Genomic DNA, 26,086 nt, shown 5'->3' on the forward strand with positions numbered 1-26,086 from the left:
ACTGCAGCATTATGACCAACAGATTCTTTGTTGCAAACGGTAAACAGAGGCCTGACACCAGTGGCTCGATCAGGAGACAAAAGCTGAATAACATATTATGTCATGATGTAGGAGGTTCCCTCGGTAAAAATAATAAAAAGGAATTATTTTCCATAGATTCATCAGTTGACTGAATGGTAAATAAAGACAAAGTGAATAGAGTGAAGGAGGTAGAGAGAGTCAGTAGGACGGTGGGCGGCAGCAGCGTGATGATGTGTTCATTCAGAGTGACCTTGGCTGTGAGGGAGGGACCGGGTGACGTTACAGGAGACATCTGTGGCGTGAGCGAGTGCTACGCTGTGAGTGTGTCAGACTGATCCATCATCTGCAGTAGTACCGGCACACAGCCAACCGCCTCCCTGTGCAAGACTGAACGTGTGACAACAACAACATTTTGGTCAAACCTCTCCGTCTAAATCACATCTATGAGGCTAATGTCATGCTTAGTATCATGAAGTGGTTGTCTGCACTGCAATTATTATTTTATTTTATTTTTATTTTATTAAATAGGGACGATGCAATTTAATATAGCTCCAATACAGAGCATGAAACTGATGTGCTGCACAGAGAGTTTCCAAACCATCACTAAAATATAGAAACTATTTGCTGTAGATTTTCACATCATACTAGGTGTTGTGATGCAGTAAGACATCCTGTAACAACATCTACTGTGCTCATTGAAAAGCAGATTTTAAGGGGGCGGGCCTACGAGCATGATTTGTGACATCACGACTAGTTCGGAGCCAGTTATAAGAGTCCGGTATGCAAATTACACAAGTGTGATGTGGAAAGTTGAAGCATCCAGTGCACATACACTGAGAATGGACTTTTCAGTGAAGTAGGAGACAACCTCTGAAATATAAAAGATTTTGTAATTTATTTTGATTATTTTTTCAGGCTTTTGCCTTTATTTGACAGACAGTATAGAGACAGGAAGTGAAGGGAGAGAGACAGGGGTGCCCCAGTGTTTTAATATATGTCTGGAGGGGATCTTAAAATATACACGTTTGATTGGATTATGAGAGGCGCCTTCATCGTCTCTATAATGTTGTTAAAATATACGATGGTTGAAGCAGTGATGACGCACCTGCCTGTGCTTTCTGGATACACAGCTTAAGCTACTATCTATCTCAATTAGTGTATCAGCGTGGTGCGTCGTGTACTTATTTACAGAGCTCTGTCCTTGACTATTCACAAACAGCTCCATGGCAGCTCTTCTCTCTCCTCCTCATCTTTTCCTTTCATCTCTTTATTCTCCTGTCGCCTTCTCCCTCCCCATCATCCTTCCTTTTGTCTGTGTCTGCCTCTGCTCCTTCTCTCCCTCCCCGACCCGCTACCCTCCGCATCTCGCTGTTCTCCTCCTTTTCTTCTCCCCACAGTCTCCTGCAGTCAGAGACATAATGAATTATTCATACGGGGAAATATATATCCATGTTTGAAGCAACTCCCGGTGTTTAATAATTCATATTTAACCGTTTCATAATGGCATGACGTCGAATAGATCAGATTTAAAGTCTTTTAACTGCATTTGATCTTCTTTTATTGCATAAGGATATCACATTTATATGTATATAATGTACAAACTATTCTGCATTAATATCCACATTTGCCCTGTATGTTTATTTTTAGCCCCATTATAATGAAGATCATGCATAGCTTTGTGTGTTCTATTATTTTGACTCATTTTAATGGCTACCTTAAAGTTGGCCGGTGCTAATTTTGTTTTTTTGGCGAAGCGAAATATTGCTGTGTCATTGCATGTTTTCCAGCCTGGAGATAAAGATCAAAAACCCCTCTTTAAGTGCCTTGTTGTTCATCGCTGCTCTTGTTGTCTCTCAAGGTATTTTTAGGACATTAAGCTGACTGTCTTTTCCTGAATCCATAATGAAGCAGATGAAACACGAGGGTAGTGCTTTGGGATGGTTTATGACTTTGGAAACTCTTAAAAAGGCTAAATTTATGCATTGTTTGTGTGTGTGTCTTGCAGACAGTGGTGTGGATCTGATTATGAACGTGTGTATGTGTGTGTTTGTTTATCTGTGTAGACACTCTCTTCTGTATAGTTTTGTGTGTACACAAATTTGCGAGCTATGCCGAGTCTCCGAGGGGAGGCTGCGCTTTGATGTGTGGGTGTAGTGATGCTGAGTTGGTTTTATCTAGACAGTCGGTGTCCTGTGTACACACACACACACACACACACAAAATCTCTCTGCTGTTCGTGAGAAATCTTCTCTCCTTTTCTTTGATGATTCTTAGATACTGCTGCTACCGGCCTCAGCTGTGGGTCGTGTTTATCATACCCCCGGAGTGAATGGATGTTACTTTAGCATGCAGTTAGTTTCATCTGGTCTGCTTCTGGGTTCATGCCCATCAACAGCTGAGCATTTCCTTTCGATTTGTTCTTGAGCGAGACATTGACCTCCTACCCTAGCACTTACAGCATCTTTAGAGCATCAACTAAAATGCGTTAAATCGGCAAATGGCTGTTAGATTGTCTCCTGCTTGTTAGTGTGATACCGGCAGCTGATGTCAAGAGCAAAAAGATGGTGCCGTAGTAAGTTTAGCGAGTAGTTTTTCAGTGCTTGTCATTGTTATGATCAGTAAATTTCCCTTAATTTGTGGAAACCTTTGCAAGTAGGGAATGAGACAAGATGCCAGCACGCTATTATTTTTTAAAATCTCATTTTACCCCATATTGAAAATCGATGCTGAATGCTGGGCTGTTGGAGAGACAGAAACACTGCAGAACCGCATATGAGAAAGGAATACTAGCATTACTCAGGAGGCACGGCACCGCCGCTGACCCTGTGTGTTTCCTCTGCTTAATAGGAAGACATCAAAGGAAGCTGTCTGATTTATATAACATAGCTTTACACAGGAAGGCCACGACTGCAGTGAGGGTTATCAACCCCTTCACAAGGACTTTGATTTTGTTTTTCTCTGGGTCGACACTTTAAAGAGCACCAATAGCTAAAAAGAACAACTATGAGAGATCTTTTATCCCCACTGCAGTCAATCGTTTGTAGGAAATCAGGTGAACTTGGACACATGTGTAATGTACGTGTGGCGTGTAGTCATCTCGTTCTCTTTGGATGATAATGGCTGTATGGACGGCAGGTTTAGGCTTCTATGATATTAACTAAATATCTTTGGGTTGTGGACTGTTGATCGGGACAAAACAAGACATGTGAGGACGTCATCTTGGGCTTTGCAAAACAGTGGTCGACATTTTTCGCCATTTTCTGACAGTTTATGGATCAAACAACACATTAATTAATCAAGGAAATAATCAACAGATGAATAGATAAGAAATGTGTTATGTTAGCATGCTGACCAAAACATCACCGTGCCGACACACAGTTTCACAGAGCTGCTAGCATGGTTGTAGACTGTTGTTAATGTACTTTAATGCTATTAATTGTATCTGAGGTGAGACTAGAAACAAATTTTGACCCCTAGTTGGACAATAAATTTATATTCTTTTCTATTTTTTATAGTGGGACTCATAGTATACATAATGCTTTATTTTTACTTAGACTTACCCAAAATACAATTTGCAGTCTAAGTATCTGTAGAATAAATATATAGAGTCTGATGCTGCTGTTAAACAGTAAATGTTTAAATTGAGACAAAAAGAGAACAATAAAAAAAACAAATAAATCATTTATTTTAACAGTTACACTGACTACAAACCACAAATTTGTGGTTTATTTATTCACACACGCCTGCATGTGTTGTGTATAACTACGCTACTCCTAACTATAAAGCATTACATGACAGTGAAATGTCATTTTAGAGGTAGAGTTAAAAAAATGTATCTTCTAACATTTATCCTGTTTTATGTATAACTGGTATAACTTGTATCTTCTCTATGAAATCACAATTTGCTATATAAAGAAAGAAAAATAATTATGTGAGAACATTTTCAATCAACATTTTGTTCGTTGGAAATCCAACTTCGTGTTTGCTTATTTATCCGTAGATATCAGTTGGCAGCTTGCAGCAAGTATCCATGTAGCACGTCTGTCCCATTAACAGCTCCAGTAATACCAGTGACGGTCATTGTTGTTTCTGCTGGTCCACAGGACGGTTTCACTCCTCTGGCCGTGGCGTTGCAGCAGGGCCATGACCAAGTGGTTTCCCTCCTACTGGAAAATGACACCAAGGGGAAGGTGCGCCTCCCAGCGCTGCACATCGCCGCGCGGAAAGATGACACCAAGGCCGCCGCCCTCCTCCTCCAAAATGACCACAACGCTGATGTGGAGTCCAAGGTAAACTCTCTGTACGATAGGCAGGACTTTCAGTTCCCTTCATGACCCGCTGCCAGAGAGGAAGTGATTTAGTTTAGTTTTGTGCTGTTTGGACACTGTAAACATGTTCTGTCATGTGTTAGTTATTCTGAACTTCATGGTGCTTTTTGTTGGTTCCTAAAAAGCATTTAAGTCCCAAAGCATGTTTTTTTGTGGGATAAAAAATGTGTTAAATGTATTTTTTTTTAATTCAACAAGTCTTTTTGTGTGTCACATCCTTGTTCAGCACGAGAATTTTGTTTTTTGTTGATTGAAAAATAATCTGTGTTTACCACAAAGTGTAGAACAAACAACAGACTATAAGGGAGCGTCGCACTATCCAGTTGTGTGCACCTCTGTGTGGTCGCCTTTTAGTTCTTTTCATTAACTCTGGCCACATTCTCATAAACCCATCCTACAGCTTGGTGCAACCATGGTGTTGTTGTTGTTGTTGTTGTTGTTGTTGTTGTGGTGCACTAACCACCCCATTCTCTCCTCCTCCTCCTCCTCCTCCTCCTCCACCTCCTCCCTCTATTCGTTCCCTTTTTTTTTTACCCTACTGCTTCCCCCTTTACCTTTTCCTTTCTAGATGATGGTGAATAGAACAACAGAGGTATACCTTCACTTCTCCACTCCTCTCCTCTCCTCTCCTCTCCTCTCCTCTCCTCTCCTCTCCTCTCCTCTCCTCTCCTCTCTTCTCCTGTCATCGTCCACTCATGGTCACACCATTGCAAAGCCAAAGCCTTCTTGTCTGTTAGCATGAACGCTAAATGCTGGCATGACTGCTTTTGCTGCTGAGCGCACCTCGTCTGCGTGCCTGTTTTTAAGACTGCATCACATTTTGACTTTGCTTTGTATGTGCAGTGGCTTGCAGGAAAAAAAAAAAACAGTAAAATTTCAGTTACCACAGTTAAACCTAAACCCTTTTTTCATCACAGGCAGACTTAGATCTTTTTAAGAAGTTATTGTAATGTATGCACAATGAGTTAATCATATTCTGTGGAATCGCTGCTAAAGCAAAAAAAACCTCATTTCCATTCCAAGTGGACTGAATTTGAATTTTTGGGGGGGGGGTGATTCTTTTACATGAAAAAGGTTGTAGTGACTCCTCACTGCAGTTGCTGTTGTCTGAGTGTATAAAAAAATACTGTACACAAATATTTAATCTGCATATATTATAGATCTGTGTGCATATATATATAGATATAGTTGTTGCTTTCTGATAGAGCTGCAATGTGTTTAACCTAGAATTACCATTTGTCTTTAAAATACCACTTTCATGTCTGTACAGTAGATATGAAGCTACAGCAAGCAGCCGGTTACTTTAGCTTACCGTTTTTTTTTTTATCCTTACCCCCCCTAACTTCTCTTTCTCCGTCCACAGTAGCTCCTCGCTGTAATGCGATCCAATAATATTTGTGACATCTTTCAACAAGAAAAAGTGGTTTTGTTCCTTGCACTGCTTGAGTGATTGTTTGGGATGTGCATAATCTTGAATTTACTTATTTATTTCGATGCTATATTTGGCTAATGGCTAAATTAACTTACATTAGATTTTGCTGTGCATGTGACCATCTTTTTTGTCAAAGAAGAACTCATCCGGATGTCAATGAGAGAAAAAAAACTAGAGAGCTGACGTGACGGTTTATTGATTTTATTTAAATGGATTTTTAACAAACATGAACGTGAAATTGTGCTGACTCTCGCTGGAGATAATGCTAATTACTGTCACTTTACCCACAGAGCAGTTGCATCTGCTTTGATGCTGGATTACATAATCAATAGCATGTTGAATTTTCTTGCTTGTTGCTTTGGGAAAGTAAAAAAAAAAAAACTGAATAAATGCATTATTTATGTTTTGAATTAATGCATTTTCAGAATACCGTCACTTGCCAGATTCAAGTCATGCACAGAGCGTATTATATACTTAAGTAATTACTTAAGGTCTTTGAACTGATGATTCTTGCTAAGTTGCCTTTTTTTAGAGCTAGAATTTCCCACTAAAATCTAGTTTGCTTTTAACTATTGCAGATGCATGCTCACCTGCATGTGTTTTTCCTGTCAGATGAAAGCATACAGTATCACCAAGGAGTTAAAGTTAAACAGCTGTCATTGGTCTCACATTTGCATGGGTTTCATTTGACAGGAGCTAAAGTGCTTGTACGTCGTGTTTTCATCCAATCCGGATCACTCAAGTCGCGGTGCACTGTCTTGCCCTGACTCTTACACAAGAAAAGTAGAAATATAGTTTCTATTTTGAAAAGGAAAATGAAGCACTCATTTTATTTTGTCACTTTTTCAAAGCATGTATGAATTCTGCTCAGCTCTGGTCCTCTGTGCTCTGTTAGTCTGCTTTTGGCCGACTGCTACGTAATGTCCCATCATGCTTCGCTCATCATGGCTCATTATGAGAAACGTTTAGCTTCTTTTCCTCTCTTTTTAATTAATTCTATCCCTCTATCTGCCTGTCTGCCTGTCTGTCTGTCTGTCGCCCCTCTCAGAGCGGTTTCACTCCTCTCCATATCGCGGCGCACTACGGCAATATCAACGTAGCAACACTCCTGCTTAACAGAGGGGCAGCTGTGGACTTCAAGGCCAGGGTAGGCACTTTGCTTCAAAGATGGCACACACACACACACACACACACACATACATGCATATGCACACGCAGACCTTTTGAAGTGAGTGAGTGTTTGCAGCAGTAGAAGAGGGCGGGGCAGTATGCAGGAATTTGTGTTAGTGTGTGTGCGTGTGTGCAAGAGTGTGCAGGAATCTAATAATGACACGTGTAATTCTGCAGCTGTCCTTGTCACTCTGCCTGAAGAAACATACGCATGTTGTCTGCATGTTATGTGATCCTAGAGATTGTAAAGATGGACTCTGGAGTGTGTGGGAGTTGGAGGCTAGATGTGTGAATCTGTGTTTCAAGTAATTCATGTCAATCAGTACTTTACTAAACTAAAATGTGATTCAATTTAATATATAAGAGTTTGAATTTCCTGGTATTTGGTCCCTGCAGTGCTGTAGTGTAGATCCACTGTAGTTGGAGACAAAATGAGAGTAAAAAACAACTTTTTAACATGTGTTGTGCTAAATTGTGTAGGAATTAGTTTTAGTGGTCTTATTTTAAAGACATACTGGTAAAAAACACTTTAAAGCCGTCTGTCATCGTGAAAATGTTCGTATATAATCATACAATAATTAGTAGACCAAATAAAACACCTATAAAATACAGCTTCACATTGCATAGTGTCCTATTCAAACTCTTATGAAGTCTTACAGACATCTGGTAAACACAGACACTCACTTCTTTCTCTGGAAAGACGAAGAGAAAACCAAGAAAGCAAGAAAACGGTCAAACCGGATTGTTGCATCTGAAATGGTGATATTCCTCTAGAGGGGGATATTTAGCCATTTTCCTTGTGCAATGTCAAAGAGAGTTCTTTTTCTCTAATAGAGTAAGCAAATTTCAGGCAAGTCATATGCATTAAAATCTTGCAGGCATGGACAGGCTCTCTGACATGTGTGCTGCAGCTTAATTTTTGGTTAAAATGTGTTCCCTGACTGTACAATTGTAGCCCGTTGTATGGACAATGTCATGTTTTATCAGCAACAAACAGAGTTGAAATGTTCTGTTATTTTCCTGTCAACTACAATAAGTTTGTACAATCCTGAGTCATCTTGTCACTTTGCCCAGCGCTGACAAAATGATGCTTTTCTTTTCTCACCAGAATGACATAACACCACTTCACGTAGCATCCAAACGTGGGAACAGCAACATGGTGCGACTGCTTCTGGAGAGAGGGGCCAAGATAGATGCACGGACCAAGGTACACACACACACACACACACACACACACACACACACACACATGTTATCTGGGCCCAAAATAATGAAACCTTTTTGACTTATGTTGGTGTTTAATGGGGTAAATACTCTTAGTTTCCTATGCAGGCTCATACACTAACCACACACATCATATCATCATCTCCCACCATGTATTTTTTAGTTAATACAAACAGGACTAAAAGACTAAAAGAGTCTTGCAGTGCAGTGTCTTTACCCCTGCTGTGAGGGCTTCAGTGCTTTACTCAAGGACGCTGTCAGTGATGGTATGAAGTTCAAAGATGAACGTCAGCCTCGAGCCAGCTAGTTTACCGACAGTATACTGTTTGTTTTCACAGGATGGTCTGACTCCTCTCCACTGTGGAGCCAGGAGCGGCCATGAGCAGGTGGTGGAGATGCTGCTGGACAGAGGAGCACCGATACTGTCAAAGACCAAGGTATGCCTCCAAACTATATGTGTATTTTTATTCTTATCGTTCTTATCTTCTTATCTTCTTTTACTACACAAAATCCCTGGTCCTGGTCTTTCCTGAGAACATGCCAACAAGACACGTCAGTTATCGCAGCCACACTGACAAATCTCTTTCTCCCTCATCCCTTTCCAGAACGGTCTGTCTCCCCTCCACATGGCGACGCAGGGCGACCACCTCAACTGCGTCCAGCTGCTGCTGCACCACGATGTCCCCGTGGATGACGTGACCAACGACTACCTGACAGCGCTGCACGTGGCCGCCCACTGCGGCCACTACAAGGTGGCAAAGGTCATCGTGGATAAAAAGGCCAACCCCAACGCCAAGGCCCTGGTGAGGATGAAGGGATGGAGGGGAGATGTGGGTTCTGCACAAGTTTGAGACAAAAAAAAAGACAGAGAGGGGGATGTTTATGTGGCGGAAGGATAGACAGGTATAAAAAAGCTAATATGAAGTCGTGATTAATGATCATCATGACCGGGGGAGTGAGGGAAACTCGCCCCCTCTTATGACCAATCAGACGGATCCTGTATTTCCCCCTTAATAAATGTTCTCATCAGTCATAATTTAATAGATAGAAAACATAATTCTGCTGCCTTTTTTATAGCTTGCAATCTGACAATGCCCCGATGACACAGAGAAATGACGAATCACATGCTGGATGTTGTTGACATTTGGCAGAAGTGTTCGACTGGTTTTTCTTCCTCTTTTGTCCCACACTGATGAATGAAAACACATTTTATAGACTGATGTGTCCCCTCTAAAACTTCTCATTCAACTTTACGTTAATGTGTTTGCATTCAGCTGAGACTTGAGTGATGTTTAAAGCATTACGGAAAGTTACTCGGTCCAACAAAGATTGCTGTTGCAAATTTTTATGGAAAATTGACTCAGGGGCTTAAACATGAGACCAACATGTAAAAATGCCAGCACATTTGTGTCATGAGGTGATGGGCTTTAGAGAGAAAAAGTGATAGAAAAGTATAGTTATTGAAGCTGCAGTGTTGCTCAAGGTTGTGGAAGTGGGATGTTTAAATGTTGCAATTAGGTTTCTTCCCTCCTTTCCTGTCTTTTTTTTTGTCTTTCCTTCCTTTGTAACAAAAAGAGAGTTATAATGGGCTTGGATGGGGGGAAAAAAGGCAGATTACAGGAGAGAGAACATGAAGAAAATGAATGAAGGAAACAGATAAGGAGACAAAAAGAGACTTTATAGCCACAGCCACTGTCTTGGCCTGAGACAGCCATCTCTGTACTGTAATGGGAGAAGTCTGGGTGTGGTTAGAGCGCTGGGACTTTATAGAAAGAGAGAATAAGAAGGGGAAAAAAAAAAGGACATGGAGAGGAAAATGAAGTCATAGGATTGAGCCAGAAACCCCAAACTTAAGAGAGTAAGAGAGGGAGGGAGGGGGGCAGAGTGTACGTGTTGGCGAGAGGAGAGTGAGTTGTAAAGAAAAGTATCTATTTCAGTGCAGCATACTTTGTTTTTGTTTTGTTTTTGTTTTTTTTTTACAGCTTACAGTTAAGTCAATTATTTCCACATATTGCTTGTCTGGTTTGTATTCAGAGGGGTTTGAAAGAAAGAGTGAGAAAGAAGAGGGTGGAAAAAAGGTCCCTCTTTGTACTGTATTTTCCATCTGGCGTTCCAGATTTGTCCTCTGCCGGCTCTGCGAGACCTTCACAGCCACACGCAGAGAGTTTTTGGGACTATTTTTACATTTCAAAATGTGTATATTTTTGTTTTTGTTTTTGTTGTCTGTGTTTTAGAATGGTTTCACTCCCCTGCACATTGCCTGTAAGAAAAACAGAGTCAAGGTGATGGAGCTACTTCTGAAGCATGGAGCGTCTATACAGGCAGTCACTGAGGTAGGTGTGTGCGTGTTTGTGGGTTTGTCTGTGCTGTATGTGTGTACATCTCAGGAGCAGTATCGTGTCGTTTGCTGCTTTTTAATCAGTTTGACAGCAACAGTGACCGGAGTATCTTGTTCTTGTAATCTATGAACTTCCTGGTGCACCACTAGAGAGAGAGAGAGTCCTGTTTTTTATTGATTTTCTGTCTCTTTACCTTTGTTCTTAATCTGAGTCTGAGACTGACTAGTAATTCATTTTTCACATACAGTAAAACACCCTATTTACTCATTTATTTTCAGCTGCTGCTGTCATATAGTATATACTGTAGGTAGAGTGTATTTAGCTAAAAAGATATTGGGAGAGAAGACTCACATGCACCAAAAGATGTAGTGAAGATGTTTCGGTTTGCTCAGTTTACATAAAACAGGAGGATTTTTTGTTAACTCTCTAGTCTTCTTATAGCTCTCTGTTCAGGAATTTATAAATAAAACTACATATTATACCAGCTCTGACTCTTCAGAGCAGTTTGCAAACTAGAGGTGCATCTATTCATATTTCTCTTACTGTCAACAAATTGCACGGAAAAGAAACAAAACCAAGAATGTTACCCTGACTGCGGTGCTCAGGCCCGAGCCCATTCATTCCTACTGAAGATAAAAATCTTTAAAAGCAGAGCACAAATATGTAGTTTGATTTTCAAGAATAGGCTCAGTCATTTCCCCCTAAAATAGCTTTTAGCAAAAGTCGCTCAAACATGAAGAAAGGGTGCATTTGTTGGAGGCTTTTTTTTTTTTTTTTTCGGCTGCGGATTAATACACTCTTGGTGCTCTAGTGAGTATTTACAGCAGCAGGACGGTTTATGTGGGATTGAGTCAAATAAAAAAAACAAAAAAACTACCGTACAGTGTGTGTGTGTTCGTGATAATGAAGAAACATGTCACCCAGTGCGACGGAGTGGGTCATTGATGTGTTTTTATTAGTTGTAGGACTACGTTACAGCGCTATGCTACAGAGGAATAAGCGTATGTTGCCAGGGACTTTTACATATTGTTTTATTAGACAGTATAAGGGAAGGAGGGTTTTTAATAGTGGGTTTATATGTTTGTATGGGACTAACAGGACTCTGTAGCAATAAATAAGCTAAAAAAAAAAGGTTGCTATTCAAACATTTACTTATTTTCATCACATCTCGTCTCTTCTGTCTCTCCCTCTAGTCCGGTCTGACTCCCATCCACGTTGCAGCATTTATGGGACATGAAAACATCGTCCACCAGCTAATCAACCACGGGGCTTCATCAAACACGAGTAATGTGGTGAGTTCGAGAAGACGTTTTTGGTTTTTTTTGACTTTCTTTCTCTCTCTTTCTTGTCTTGTTCTCACTCCGGATTGACGAAATGGAAAAACAGCAGGATAACAAATTTGATGCAGTCGTCTTAACGGCTTATAAGAGGTCAGTTTGTAATAAATGACAGCATGAGAGGAACAACATGAGATGGCATGTTTCTCTATAAACCGAGCCCAACATTACATACCTTGTGTTATTGGACCAGGCGGCGGAGAAAACTTCAGGAAGGAGGAGAGAAAAATATATTAATGTTACGGTGTAGGGAATGAATCTCTTACTCTCATCTTGTCCATCAACACTCTTCTACAGGAGCTAGAAACTCTACTACTGGTCCCATTAACTCTTAAATCACATTAAAGGCGAAAGAGGAATAAAGAGAAAGGGAGACAGTTGGGAGAAAGAGCCGAGATGAGTTATGAGCAAACATAGCAAAAACAGAGAGAGGGGGAAGAGAGAGAAAAAGAGGGGGGGGGGGGGGGGAGAAAGTGCACAGGCAACTCTTCAACCCCAAGTATTTGGTCGCCCACGCCGTGTCTGTGGCCAGGTTACCGTAGAAACGGAGCATTACGGGACGTCATTATGGTGAGTTGGGTGTGGAAAGCAAGGGGGTCTTTCTCTTTTCTGCCTCTCTGTTCTTTCAGCACATCTTAAAAGAAAAGGGACTTTCTGGAACATCAAAAAACGTATTGATTTTTCATTTGTGTGACTGTGTTGATAAGAGAGAAAGACAGAGAGAGAGAGAGAGAGAGAGAGAAAGAAATAGAGGAATTTGGAGGAAAAAAGTTTGGACTAACTTTTCTGTGTGTGTGTGATTTGTGTTTGTGTGTTGTCCAGAGAGGGGAGACGGCGCTCCACATGGCAGCGAGGGCAGGACAGTCAAATGTGGTCCGGTATCTGGTCCAGAATGGAGCACTAGTCGATGCCAAGGCCAAGGTAGACTCTGTGTGTGTGTGTGTGTGTGTGTGTGTGTGTGTGTGCGTGCGTGCGTGCGTGTGTGCCTGCGTGCGTGTGTGTGCAATTCACAATAAACATTTGACTACATAAAAACCATCCTTATCAGTTTAGATTAACACATTAAACCCATCCAGTTTGTTTGTGTGGTTATGTCTTTGCTTGAGTTTAATTACTGAATTACATGTAGATACACTTATATTTAGATTTTTTGCCCATATTTGACAAATATCAGAATTTTCCTTTTCACCTAAAACTGGCCCTTTAACTGGCATTTTCACAATATTATACAAGCAAAGCCTTTTATGTTAGCAAAATGTTGCTACAACAACTCACAGTTGTGTAAATAAGCTAAAAGGATGAAATATTAGATAGAAATCTTGTCTAAAATGGTCATAAATGAGGAAATTTGCATAGGTTTTAGTACAAAATGATGAAAATGAGCACAGAAACTTCCTGAAATGTCTTTTTTTTTTCTTTCTTATGCTAATAGCTGCTCGTAACCTTTTGTTTTCTTGGTATCAATTAAAAAAATGTTTGTTTGATTCGTCGACCCCAGGACGACCAGACTCCGCTGCATATCTCAAGCCGTCTCGGTAAACAAGACATTGTCCACCAGCTGCTGGCAAATGGCGCGTACCCAGATGCCACGACCAGCTCCGGATACACACCTTTACACCTGGCTGCCAGAGAGGGACACAGAGATGTGGCTTCAGCACTGCTGGACAAAGGAGCTAGTCTGGGCATTACTACTAAGGTAAATAACACACACACACACACACACACACATCTGATATGCGGAGACAGATACTTCTCAGACACTGGTTGTTTTGTCAGCTGAACATTTATAACACTTGTTCACCAGTAGATACTTACAGAAGACAATAACCAGTAACTGGAATTCTTCCGTTTCTCCACTCATATGCGTCAGTAACCATCCATCAAAGTTGTTTCTTATGGCAGTAGGCTGTTTTACCTAAGATCCAGGAAGCAGTGATGACGGCGCTAATTCTACTGTGTAGTGACTAAGTGTGTTTATTAGTGTGTTTATTGTATGGTGTCCAAACGAATAGGTAGTTTACAGTAGTAGATCTGCTTACATTTTGCATAGTAGATGTGTTACTGCTAGACTGTCGCGGCACCTCGGTGAACTTCACGATTGAGGAACACCAGTTACAGTTGACAGTCTGCCAGTGGGTGAGCTGGGTCAAAAGAAGTTCTCTAGAGTCTGTTCCTGGAGTTTTTTTTTTTTTTTTTTTTTTTTTTTGTGCATTACTCATTTCAAAACATCAATTTAAACTGCAACAGAGCGTTTTATGGCCGCATATTGGACACATGGAGGAAAGTCCCTAAACTCTAAACACAGTCAAACAGAGGAGATGTTTCCAGGTAATTTTCAGCCGTGACTGGATTTGGCAAACCAAAGGGAGGAACGGGCTCCGCTCGTTGCCCATGTATTAAATCTCTTTAAGTCCTTTTTAGGGTTTTAACAACCAGGAGCTATTAAATCCACATATAAGTAGGGTAAACTTACACATTTTTGTTTGCATTTTTGTTTTTATCAATCAAGCTGTGTATATATTTGTGTCGCTACGCAAACACATCTATAATGATTGAAACTGTTTAAAAATCTTAAGGATGAACTATTATACACACACAAGCATCTTTATAGTTGGTGGTGTGATTTTTACTGCCACATGATATTAAATGAGCAGAAGAACAAAAACTCTCAGTCACTACATATTCCCAAGTCTAGTTAGAGGCGACTGCTTTTCAAGAGGCCAAGAGGGGTGGGGTGTGTGTGTGTGGGTGGGGGGGTGTGGGGGTGGGGGGTGGGGGTGTTAGCTTAGATGTTGTTACTATTCATATTGATCCCCCACAGAGGGCTGTAAACATTAATGTTCCGTTAAAGGGTGGATGAAACAGAAAAGTGGGAAATCGTTCAATAACTTCAGTTTGGCTCAGTATAAAAAAAGTTGCATATTCGTCCACAATCTATGGATAATATATATGGATACATACTGTAGATATTCAGGGACTCGGAACCAGGGAACCAGTCTGGTTTCTGTCAAGTCCTATGACTATTACTAACCTCTCTGTTAGCTTACATACACAACACACATGCACGTCTAATACACGTGTGCAAACAGTCGGGTCTATGTAGACAGAGTTGGTTTTGAAGTAGGGTCAAGGATCTGTGTTGCCTCATAGCTGAAGAATCTGATGTAACACACACACACAACACACATCCAATCTCATTCCCTCCACACCCTGGGCCCTTATTGTTTCTCATCATTTTTAAGCACCAAGCAATCAATTCCCCCATGTTGTCATGACACAACCCCGCAAATAAATCAGATATATGTGATTAAACACATATGGTATAGAGAAGAAGTCGTAGTGAGAAGTGAGAGCTAGCGTTCAAAACCTGTCTGCTAAATAGTAACTAACCTACTAGCAGTTGAATTAGTAGCAGTTTTTTTTAACAATCATAGTGCAAATCAGAGTTTGTTTCTGTTGTGTCTATCCAGAAGGGCTTCACTCCTTTGCACGTAGCAGCAAAGTACGGGAAGATTGAGGTAGCCAACCTGCTGCTGCAGAAGAACGCTCAGCCTGATGCTGCTGGGAAGGTAACACACATTTAAGCAATGTTGTTTGCCTGAGAGCGACAAAAACAGAGCGTTTCAGCACTTTTTGAACACAGTACTCATTCTTATATGCACTCTCACGTGAGCACAGTATCAAAATTATCTGTCTTTGTGTTTAGTCTGTTGCTACGGCCAAAGCTTTCACAGTATATTATCTCTTTATCACGTCTGCTCCTACAGCTCTGTATGTATGTCACCTTCTAACAATGCTCGTGTCCATGTGTGTGTGTATATACGCTCAGAGTGGACTAACTCCACTGCATGTGGCAGCGCACTATGATAACCAGAAGGTGGCGCTACTCTTGCTCAACCAGGGAGCTTCACCGCATGCCGCTGCGAAGGTAAGAGTCTGTCGAAGTGAACGTGTTGTAGGAGGTTAAATCGAATGTTCCTTAATGCATTAATGCACCAAAACCTCTCTCTCTCTCTCTCTCTCTCTCTCTCTCTCGCTTTGGCTCTGGGTGAAAGCAGGCTGACCTAGTTTCAGTCACCCACATGCGCTGTGTTGTATAGCGAAGCGGCTCTTCTACCCTGAAAGCATCTATCCAGAAAGAGCTGCCACTGAAACCAACAAATCCTAAATAACTTTTACTTCCTGATGTAATATTCAATAACAAGATGTAAGAATTTTAGTTGATCTCTTCAAGAAAAATGTGTTTAGGTGCTGGACATGAAACTATAAAAGTGTGAGTCTTTAAAGATGTCTCTATCAACCAAAAGAAAAGAATTAGGCTGGAAAATATAAATCTGAAATTAATAATTTTCTAACACTTTCACGATATTGCAACTTTATACTAAGTTACAAAATAAATAAACTGTATTAAACTGTTATGTTTGTGTAAAACAAAAACTTTTTATGACTTATTTTGTTACTTTTTAACTACAGTTTTCTTGGAATAATTAATTTAAAGGAATAGTTTGATGTTTTAGGAAATATTTGCATTTTTTCTTTATTGCCAAGCATTAGGTGAGAAGATTGATACCACAAGGCTACAAACTAATATAAGCCAGTAGCCGGTTAGCTTAGCTTAGCTTAGCTTAGCTTAGCATAAAGACTGGAAACAGGGGGAAACACCTACCAGCACCTCTAAAGCTCACTAATTAATAAGTCATAGCTCGTTTGTTTAAGCTGTACAAACTGAAGAATAACAACGACAAGTCCAGGTTTCAAGCAGGTTTGTGTGCTGGACTTTTTGTTGTACAGTAACTTCCTGAAGTCTCCGCTGGTTGCCTGGCAACCTCACAGTGACAACAAGACTTTGAGAAGTACTACTCCCCGCTAAGAAATAGTTCGGCACATAGCCCTCCATAAAACTGCAACTTGTTGTTTTCCTTCTCATCTAACCTTTGACAAGAAATGAAAGCAAATAAATGTATGTTGCAAACTATTCATTTAAACAACAGAAAAACAATACAATGCAAAAAAGCAATGCAATACAATTCCACTGAAAGTTGATAGACTGTAATAATACTACATCAGTCAGTCCTGAAAAGAGAGGTGCCACTTTTTTCTTTCTTACTGTCTTTTTAGTGGCACACAACTGACATTCATTTGTTAAAAATTTAAAGCTGCAACGATTAGTCAATCGGCAGAAAATTAAACTATTTTGAGAATCGATCCATCGTTTTGAGTCATTTCTGAGAAAAAATGCCAACATTATCTTGTTCCGGCCTCTTAAATGTGAATGTTTCCAGGTTTCTTTAGTCTTCTATGACAGTAAACCTTGTTGTGGACTGTTGGGACAAAACAAGACATTTGCATTTTGGGCTTTGAGAGACATTGATTGACACTTATCACCATCATCTGACATTTTTTAAGGCCAAATGACTAATCGATAAATCTTTAAAATAATTGACAGATTAATCAATAATGAAAATAATCATTGCAGCTCTATAAAAAATCCCTTCTCTCAATTGAACCATCATGTCCTGGGGTTATAATTTGATTCAAAGCCAAGTCCTTCTTATTACATGTGATACTGTTATTAACTGAGAAGTGTTATTTTGTTGAAATTTACATTCAGAATATGATTTGTCTGTTTTGTCTTGGCTGTATTTTGATGGCTGTGTCAAACAAAGAACCAATCCCCTCTGTTTCTCTGCTACCAGAATGGTTACACACCGCTCCACATCGCAGCTAAGAAGAATCAGATGGAGATAACCACCACGTTACTGGAGTACAGCGCCTCCACCAACACAGTTACACGCCAGGGAATCACTCCTCTGCACCTCGCAGCGCAGGAAGGCAACGTGGACATAGTGACACTGCTGCTGGCACGAGATGCTCCTGTTAACATGGGCAATAAGGTACGTTTGCCATCTCTACAGACGTCTATATAAGTGTTCATACATGTGTTTATTGGCCAGGGCCTTAATTTTACTTCCAAATATTTGTGTCTTTTTGCAAGACTCTTGGTTATTTTGCCATTTATTTCTTTTGGCATTCAGTTTGCAATGTTTTCTGTCTCTCATGATTTATCACCGTCATACACACACCTGTCATCTTCCGCTTAGCAAGTATTATTTATCTCCCTCTCAGTTGTATCATATTATATTCAGTAACTTTGTATCCCTCCGTCTCTCTGTCTGTATATTTAACTCTTATCTGTATGTTTAACTGTCTGTCTGTATGTTTAACTGTCTCTCTGTCTGTATGTTTAACTGTCTCTCTGTCCGTATCCTCAGTCTGGTCTGACTCCGCTCCACCTGGCTGCTCAGGAGGACAAAGTCAACGTTGCTGAGGTCTTAGTCAACCATGGAGCCACTATAGATCCTGAGACCAAGGTAAATGTCTCTTTCTCTTATGGTTTATAGAATATGACAATGCAAATCTTGTGAAGTGATTACAGTTTAAGTTACTTAAGTTGCTCCCCAAATAATTGCCAAATCCTCACTACTTCCAATTTCATAAATGTGAGATTTTGATGATTATTTATATCTTTTATATCTTTATATATTTAATATCTTTGGATTTTGCACTGTTCAAACACAGTATGCAATTTGAAGATGTCACCTCAGGCTATGCCACTGTTTTGTAACATTTTATTGACTCTAGTTAAGATAAATATAAATCAGTCACAAGGTCACAAGGCAGACTTCTTCACTTACTCTGTCACTTTATGCTGCTATGAACGTGAGACTTTTACTATAGAAAGCACATATTAACCTGTACAGTCAGTATATATCTTTATTACTATATATTTGTTTAAATTTTTGTATATAACTGCTTTTAAAAATTCTTAACATGACCCTTTCCAGAGACTGTTTTTGTCGTCCTTTTTGATTTACTAAAACAGCAATGCAAAGAGAGTAGTGTTGCTCTGTGAATATAACAATAAAGTATTTGAATCTTGAATCTTCTCAGGCCTTGCAGAGATCACAGTTATCCTCTCCTGCTCCTTGTATTGTATTATTGTTTTATAAAACAATATTTATGCTACATATTTTATAGACAAAGGAGAGCCAGTACTATCACTAACGATGGGATGATCATCTCTTTGCTGATTGTATTTTGTGACTTTCTGTGTCCTCAGTTGGGTTATACTCCTCTCCACGTGGCCTGTCACTATGGCAACGTGAAGATGGTCAACTTCCTGCTGAAAAACCAGGCAAAGGTCAACGCTAAAACCAAGGTAACCATTTCGTGTGTTTTTTTTTCTGATATCAGATATTTTCTGACACTGTATGTTAAGAATAGCGGCTGAGCGAGGCTGAAGAAACTCCTTTATTAAAGGCTCATGCATGCAAAACAAGAAAAACTGAAACAGGACGCAGCACAAAAAGAGCAGACTGAACAATCTGGACTAAGCAGAACAGACTGAACAGACTGAACAGTGCAGAACAGACTGAACAGTACATAACAAAGGATCCAACAAAGACTGAACAGAAAACCAGGACTTAAAAGTAACTGAACTAACGAGGAGATGAGGTGCAGGTGGGGAGATGAGCGGAGAGGCTCGGGAGAGGAGAGTGAGGTGATGAAGCAAGAGAACAGACAGGGAGCTGATTGGCCGAGGGGAAACACAGGAAGCAGGGCAGGGCTGACGAGGTTGATAGAGGACAGGTGCGTAGATGGGTGATAGGTGGGAAAATCAGGACAGGAACACAGGAAGGACAAAACCGCTTAATAACAAACCAGCATACATCAACCTGTCCAATAATATACATGAATATAAACTTAAGTACACAACACTATAAGCTAAATAATCATGCAAGACAGTCCTTTAAACATACAACCCAAATCATATGAGCAAAACCATGTGACCAGAAGGACTGGACAACACAAGTGTAACACAGGAAACCAAAAGAAAAGCACAAAGAGTCCAAAAACCATTAGTCTATGACATTGAATGTGCCTGTCTGCAGGTGTAATATGAATATGATGTGTGTTTTTTTTTGTGTGTTTTATAACTCCAACCCTTGCCTCTTTCTCTCCATCCTCTACAGAACGGTTACACACCTCTCCACCAGGCTGCACAGCAGGGACACACACACATCATCAACTTGCTGCTTCATCATGGAGCATCACCCAACGAACTCACCACCGTTAGTACACACTCACACTCCAGACGTTTAAAACGTGACTCTGGTTTATGACCTGTGTAGCTTATAATCTGTTCTCTTTGTACCAAAAGTACCAATTATATCAGACACTCTAATAAATACACTCTAAATACTCTTGAAGAAGATAGGAGAGCAATAGTTTTGATTTCCTGATGCTGTTACGTGTATCAAAAAAATGACTTTTTATTTTGTAAAATTTTTCATCCAGAATGGGAACAGTGCTCTGTCTATCGCCAGGAGGCTCGGCTACATCTCCGTCGTTGACACACTCAAGGTGGTCACAGAGGAGACTCTGACCACTAAGGTGCGTACGCGTGTGTTTAAACATACATGTTGGCCTTGTTGACTGCAATGTTTAGTTTACAGAATCGTTTTGTATTAGCATAGATGTTCATCCTTTTATTAATCAAGACACAGCTGACTTATAGATGTCTAAATTCCTAAATAGTTGCTTCTATGCACATTTTACCGCTAAAGAACAAGGCTTGTATTCAAGACAATGTCATATTTTGGTCAGATGTCTCCATGTTTTCTGATGTGCTCCCATTTTTATTTGCTAATACCTTGATAAATTCAGCATTGTGTTCATTCTACAGCACTTATTCTGTCAGTGCATTAATATACTGATGTCATACTCACCACTCTGCTGCTCTGAGTGTAAGAAACACTGCTCTCACTCACTAATTAATTGCACTTTGCTGTTTTTTCATTCAGACTTAAGCCGCCGTCAATGAAACTCAAGACTTCCTGCAATAATATACAATACATACAATACATTGAAAGCCATCCAGCGACCATGACTCTCCTGTCTGGTGGGCTTATAATGTAAAACATCTGCAGGAAATTGTTGACATTCATTGGCAGAAGCTTAACAGTGGCTGAAAAAACTGCAAAGTAGAAATATATATATATTTTTGTGTTATTTGTGTTAAAAAGAGAAACTCGGAGTAGCAGATTGGTGAGTATAACATACCTCTGTTGTTGTGCTGATGGAACTGAACATGTTAATTATGCTGAATTAATAATATAACCATTAAAATGTCCTTGTTTTTATACAGCTTTTATGTATTTGCGCTGGCCGTTAGCTTGTATTTGAGACTTTTCCGTAATAATTGACTGTTTCTGTGGTGTTAAACACAGAAAAAATTGGACTAGAGGAGTCTGTAGATGACTACATTCAAGTTCACATCAACACTTTTTATTAAGAGCATGTCTCTATTCAACAGACTGTGACGGAGAAGCACAAGATGAATGTTCCAGAGACCATGAACGAGGTGCTGGACATGTCCGACGACGAAGGTAAGGATTCCAGTAACAGCTTTATTGGTGTGTGAATTTGTATTACTTTAATTCCATCTGAGCAGATCTCCCCATGCAACCTGACTGACCTCAGTCACATAATCCTGGAGAGACAGCCAAAATGTATAAAATATCGGGTTGAGTCACATTTGGCAGGTGGTTACAACTCATGGGCTGGAGTAGGACGATATCCCAGCACTGGTCCCTCGGTTGCCAAATTTCCCCCTGGTTGTCAAGGAAACAAAGTTATTTTGTTGTTGCCGGTGCTCTTTTTTTTCACTATTAACTTATTTCATTTTGTTTCATCATTTGACATTTTACTCATGAGGCTCGATTTAAGCATTTATTTTCAAAGGGATATATCCAGCCACTGAAATAGTTTTTTGTAATAGTATTATTTTCTCATTAGCAAAAAATACATAGTTTTCTTTAAATGTACTGTAACGACACTCCATTTTCAAGTCTTTCTTTGATTATGACTTTATTGTGAATATGATTTTTCCATATTTTTTGGTTCTCTTTTTTTTTCTCTAACTCTTTCCTCCATCCCAATCACACAGTCTGTAAAGCCAATGTTCCCGAAATGATCACAGAGGACTATTTATCTGATGTGGAAGAAGGTATTTTTCATCTTTTTTTTTTTTTTGTTCTTTAAATCATCACCTCTTTTTCTCTTCTTCTTCTTCTTTCTCTGTGTCAGTCTCCTGTTCTTAACATTTCCAGTTTCTTTTTGTTTTTCAGGTAATCCTATATTAATGGTGTCAGCATGTTATGTGTACTTTATTTATTTGAAAGTAGTAAGATAGAGCTTTTAGTAAGGCAAAGTATTGATAATTCTATTATTGCATGTATAAACTGATTGGTTTATATAAGTTGTCTTTATATGGCAGCATTTTCTTGTGTTCTTTCTTTTCTTTAACTTCTTTTTTTCTTATTTATTTTTCTTAAATCCTTGTCCTGTACACGTGCGATACATCGTACTGTACTTGAGTACTTTCAGCTGCTGCTTCCCTCCTTCAACTCTTTCACACTGTTCTTGTAAAGCCTCCACTGTTTTCATACATCTAAATGCAGGGAATATGCCTTTTCTCCTCGTTGCCATGCCAACTGTCTGCATATGGCGTCGCGGAGTGTGTAACAGATTTCTTTTCTCTCTGTGGAGTACGCGCACACACTTGATCCTTTGTCTTCGGAGGCCTGTCAGTGACGCTTCCATTGTAGTTTCGCACATTCGGGCCAAAGCAAACACAGCGTCAGCTGCTTGTGTGAGTGTGTGTCTTTATGTCGTGAATCTCTTTTCTCCTCGTCTCTAGTGTGGCTCAGAAGCTGCTGAACTTGAACTCTGACTGACTGTCCCTAATGAGACTCAGACTGGGGGTGAAAAAACTAGGAATTGATGTGTCGAGATTTTTCAATCAATAGTTTGTTTTTATTTTCGCCCGGCTCGTTCTGCCTCGCGGTGTTTTTGCTAAACAGTCTGCGGTGATGGTAAAGAATGGAAGGCTTTCATTTTTAGGTAGTCACATGTCTCTCGCTGTCTGCAGTTGGCAGTTTTTATAGCTGCTAAATATCAGCAGTCTGCTGAAATCCACATTTCCTCAACACAATTGAAACAATTCACTTGCCCACAATGGTTTAGTATGTGTGCGGACAGATATCATGAGAATACCAGGTGTGCCATAGTTTCTTCTGGATAGAGACAACTTCTGCTGCTGTTGTTCGTGTTTAATACAATAAATATATGCAATATAATGTGACATCTCCATATAAAATGACCTGTGCAGGAAGTCATAAAGTGCAGGTCTGTACCGTGAATGTGTGTCTTTGTAGTTGCAGTAGATGTGGGGAAAAAGCAGAATAAGAGACATAATGGAAAGATGAGAAAGTGTGAGTAATGAGATAAGCTGAGGAAGAGAATGAAGAAAGAAATCCAAAACAGATAAAAACAGGAACATTTATTTTATAACCTCATGGGATAAGAATTTTGCATAATTTCAAAAATATTAAGCATATTCCCCAGACTGCATACATCTTAAAATACAAAATAAATGTTGAAGGTGTATTTCTGCTTTGTTTAAACAGAGATTGATGTTGGAAATATCTGCATCAGCTATTCCTGTAAGTCCAAAAAACAAACAAAAAAAAAGATCTCACTACAACTAACTCAAATAACCAGTTTGAATTGGTGCAGCATAACTGATAGAACTAAACTCTCTGTGTGTGATTTTGTTGGCACTTCTTAAATGTATTTATATTTATGTGCATGAATCTTGAATCTTGAATGTCTGCAGCTACACTGAATTTGTGTGAGTTGTTGTTGATGCTGTTGTTGTAGAGCTTTAACAGAGTGTTCTATCTTTAATTTCTGATCTAAAATTGTATTGTGTGTAACTCTAGGCACGCAAATACACACAGTTACACACAGGCTCGCATACCAGCTGCGTAACTGCAATGATTAACATCTCCAATAACACACACACACACAGTCTATGATCTATATCAGGACGGTCCACAAACCCCGGGTAGTTCTTTGGAAAGTGTTGTGGACTCTCCAAAGAGTTTTTCCAGAGTTGTAAAGTGAATTAATATTTGGTCAACATGGAAATAAAATGCTAATCATGAGAAAACTTAAGTGTTTAAAAGGGCAGTAACATAGTTACAAAAACCTTGGTTTTATTTGCCAGGTTTTCTATTTATCCAATAATCGATCCGTTCCTAAATCAACTGTGTCCGGTGTTGTTTTTAGGAGATCCAAACCCCGTCATGCCTTTTCATCCTTGGCTCTTCATGCCTGTCTTTGGTTTTGGCATTTCATATTCTAAATATAGCACTTGATATTAAAAAAATAGAAGCACCAACGAGGGCAACTTGGTCATTTGTCAAATAGGAACTGATCAGTATACTGTAACTATGACGATCTTACAGTGTTTTTACAGTTGGACTGAAGTCAAACTTAATTAAAAAAATATGAGGTCTTGAAAAGTTGGACTTGACTGCTCTGAGACTTTAGAGTAAAAACATTCAAGTCTCAAGTTTTGATTTGGTGCAATTAACAGAAAAGTAAATCAGGCAGCAGCAGCAGCAGGCCTTGCACACATGTTGCTATACAGTGAGACTATTTAATTCATAGAAGGTTCAGCTATGTAAAAAAAAAAAAAAATTGAACACAGCTTTGGGCAGAAAATATTTAAATGCTGTGTCATTCTAAAGGTCAGCATTCATATCTGACAAACTTTCAATTTACTTGTGAGAACTTTAGACTGGACTCGCCCTCAAGGACTTGGAACTTGATTGAGTTTTGAAGCCCAACAGCAAATCTTAAAAGTTCACTGTGCGAGATGGATCTAATAATAAAATCTTAATGGCAATCCATGCAGGGATTCAAAGGTTTCAATGGTTTATTTCTTGCAAACACAAGTAATATATGTAGTGAAATGCAATATGGTGTGCTCCTAGATTAGAGTAAGAAATAAGGATCATAAAAAAGAAATATAAAGGGAAAACTTAAAAAACTATAAATATGCAATGTGCAGGACAATGCAGAAGATTCGCTGAAGACATCAAGATTGTACGATATAAATGTTGAAGGATGTCAGATTGTGTGATGAAAGCCTGATGAATCATAGAGCTACGATGTTAATATAAAAAAGTGTGTATGTAGTGTGTTTACCAGTATATTCTGCATAATTCCAGTCATAATAATAACTACAGGGGCCTTTACTCTGACAGACGGGAAACTTCGCCCACATGAAACCTAAACAGCCCTGTTACATACTGTGAATTATATAGTGTTTGTCCTATAAAGAATAGTTTCAACCAGTAAAGCCAGACTGACCACATCAGGGTCTGACAGTACAAAGACAGGAAGACAGATACTATCGTGTCAACTTGAACTGATGTAGAGTTATGAATTTTTTTCAGTCGCTGCTACCTCAAGAAGTGGCAAAAAACCCACTAATGTGTCATTTAATCTTGTGGTTTTCATGATAGGAAAAAGATGGACATGTGAGTTGACACAGGGAAGCAGCTGAATGAGGAAAGACACAGAGATCAAGAGGAAGGCGATGAAGAGGATGATGTTATGGAGCAAAGAATTTGTACCGTTTAGCAGATAAACAGATAAACAAGCAGACAGATCGGCAGAGAGCGAGGAATGCTTTTCGGAAGGGAGAAAAAGAGAAAATGATAGAGACTGACAAGACAGTTAATAAACAAAACCAGTAAACAAACCACAAAACCAAGAAGTTAAGATGAGCAGTGAGAATATATACAGAACCCTATAGATGCTGCATAGGTAGAGTTAGATGTTAGACAACTTAGTCTGAGTCACACACCCACTTACTATTTCTGTCCTGCAGTGAGCTCTAGGTGTCTGTTCTGAAACTCACTCTCTGTCGCACACACACACACACACACACACACACACACAAACTGGATAATCCTAGAGCAGGGTGGGTAGGCGGGAGAAAGCTGATCTGTTTGTGTGAGCACCGGGCTGTGAAAGAGAGAGAGAGAGACAGAGAGAGAGAGAGAGACAGTATACGCAGGAGAGAGTTTGAGGGAGGTTACAAGTCGGAGAAAGTTAGTTCGGGGTGAAATCCTGCAAACTGGACGGCCGGCTGAATGAAGTGTTTCAAAGCAGGAGGTGAGTTTTGGCTCACTCGGGAGGAGTTTTGCTCTCATTCAGAGCTGAAATGAGAAGGGATCCCGGAGAGTAGTTTGGAATGTCGCCAGATGGGGTCTGTAAAGTGTGTGTGAGAGAGAGAGAGAGAGAGAGAGAGAGAGA

General features: G+C 39.7%; 1 protein-coding gene and 1 long non-coding RNA gene across 34 annotated transcripts in view; one reads left to right on the forward strand and one right to left on the reverse strand.

Moving 5' to 3' along the window:
• LOC122970970 (ankyrin-3-like) overlaps window positions 1-26,086 on the forward strand; it is a 162,698-nt gene that overhangs the window by 89,156 nt on the left and 47,456 nt on the right. For 16 of the 33 annotated variants that reach the window (XM_044337358.1, XM_044337383.1, XM_044337360.1 and 13 more), the window contains exons 6-24: window positions 4,125-4,310; window positions 4,918-4,941; window positions 6,830-6,928; window positions 8,060-8,158; window positions 8,514-8,612; window positions 8,781-8,978; window positions 10,410-10,508; window positions 11,708-11,806; window positions 12,674-12,772; window positions 13,350-13,547; window positions 15,322-15,420; window positions 15,681-15,779; window positions 17,548-17,745; window positions 18,124-18,222; window positions 18,972-19,070; window positions 19,885-19,983; window positions 20,210-20,305; window positions 21,228-21,300; window positions 21,861-21,920. In XM_044337358.1, the coding sequence (XP_044193293.1) occupies window positions 4,125-4,310; window positions 4,918-4,941; window positions 6,830-6,928; window positions 8,060-8,158; window positions 8,514-8,612; window positions 8,781-8,978; window positions 10,410-10,508; window positions 11,708-11,806; window positions 12,674-12,772; window positions 13,350-13,547; window positions 15,322-15,420; window positions 15,681-15,779; window positions 17,548-17,745; window positions 18,124-18,222; window positions 18,972-19,070; window positions 19,885-19,983; window positions 20,210-20,305; window positions 21,228-21,300; window positions 21,861-21,920 (2,122 nt within the window). Of the gene's footprint in view, window positions 1-4,124; window positions 4,311-4,917; window positions 4,942-6,829; window positions 6,929-8,059; window positions 8,159-8,513; window positions 8,613-8,780; window positions 8,979-10,409; window positions 10,509-11,707; window positions 11,807-12,673; window positions 12,773-13,349; window positions 13,548-15,321; window positions 15,421-15,680; window positions 15,780-17,547; window positions 17,746-18,123; window positions 18,223-18,971; window positions 19,071-19,884; window positions 19,984-20,209; window positions 20,306-21,227; window positions 21,301-21,860; window positions 21,921-23,382; window positions 23,419-26,086 lie in introns of all 33 variants that reach the window. The other 17 variants (XM_044337363.1, XM_044337369.1, XM_044337368.1 and 14 more) reach the window with 7 other exon arrangements.
• On the reverse strand, window positions 8,849-25,927 carry LOC122970975. Its single transcript, XR_006399374.1, has 3 exons — window positions 25,643-25,927; window positions 12,027-12,057; window positions 8,849-9,012 (listed from the first exon to the last, which is right to left on the reverse strand). It is a non-coding gene; the product is annotated as an uncharacterized LOC122970975 (long non-coding RNA).

Source organism: Thunnus albacares, chromosome 20 (assembly GCF_914725855.1).
Source record: "Thunnus albacares chromosome 20, fThuAlb1.1, whole genome shotgun sequence".
Lineage (NCBI taxonomy): Eukaryota > Metazoa > Chordata > Actinopteri > Scombriformes > Scombridae > Thunnus > Thunnus albacares.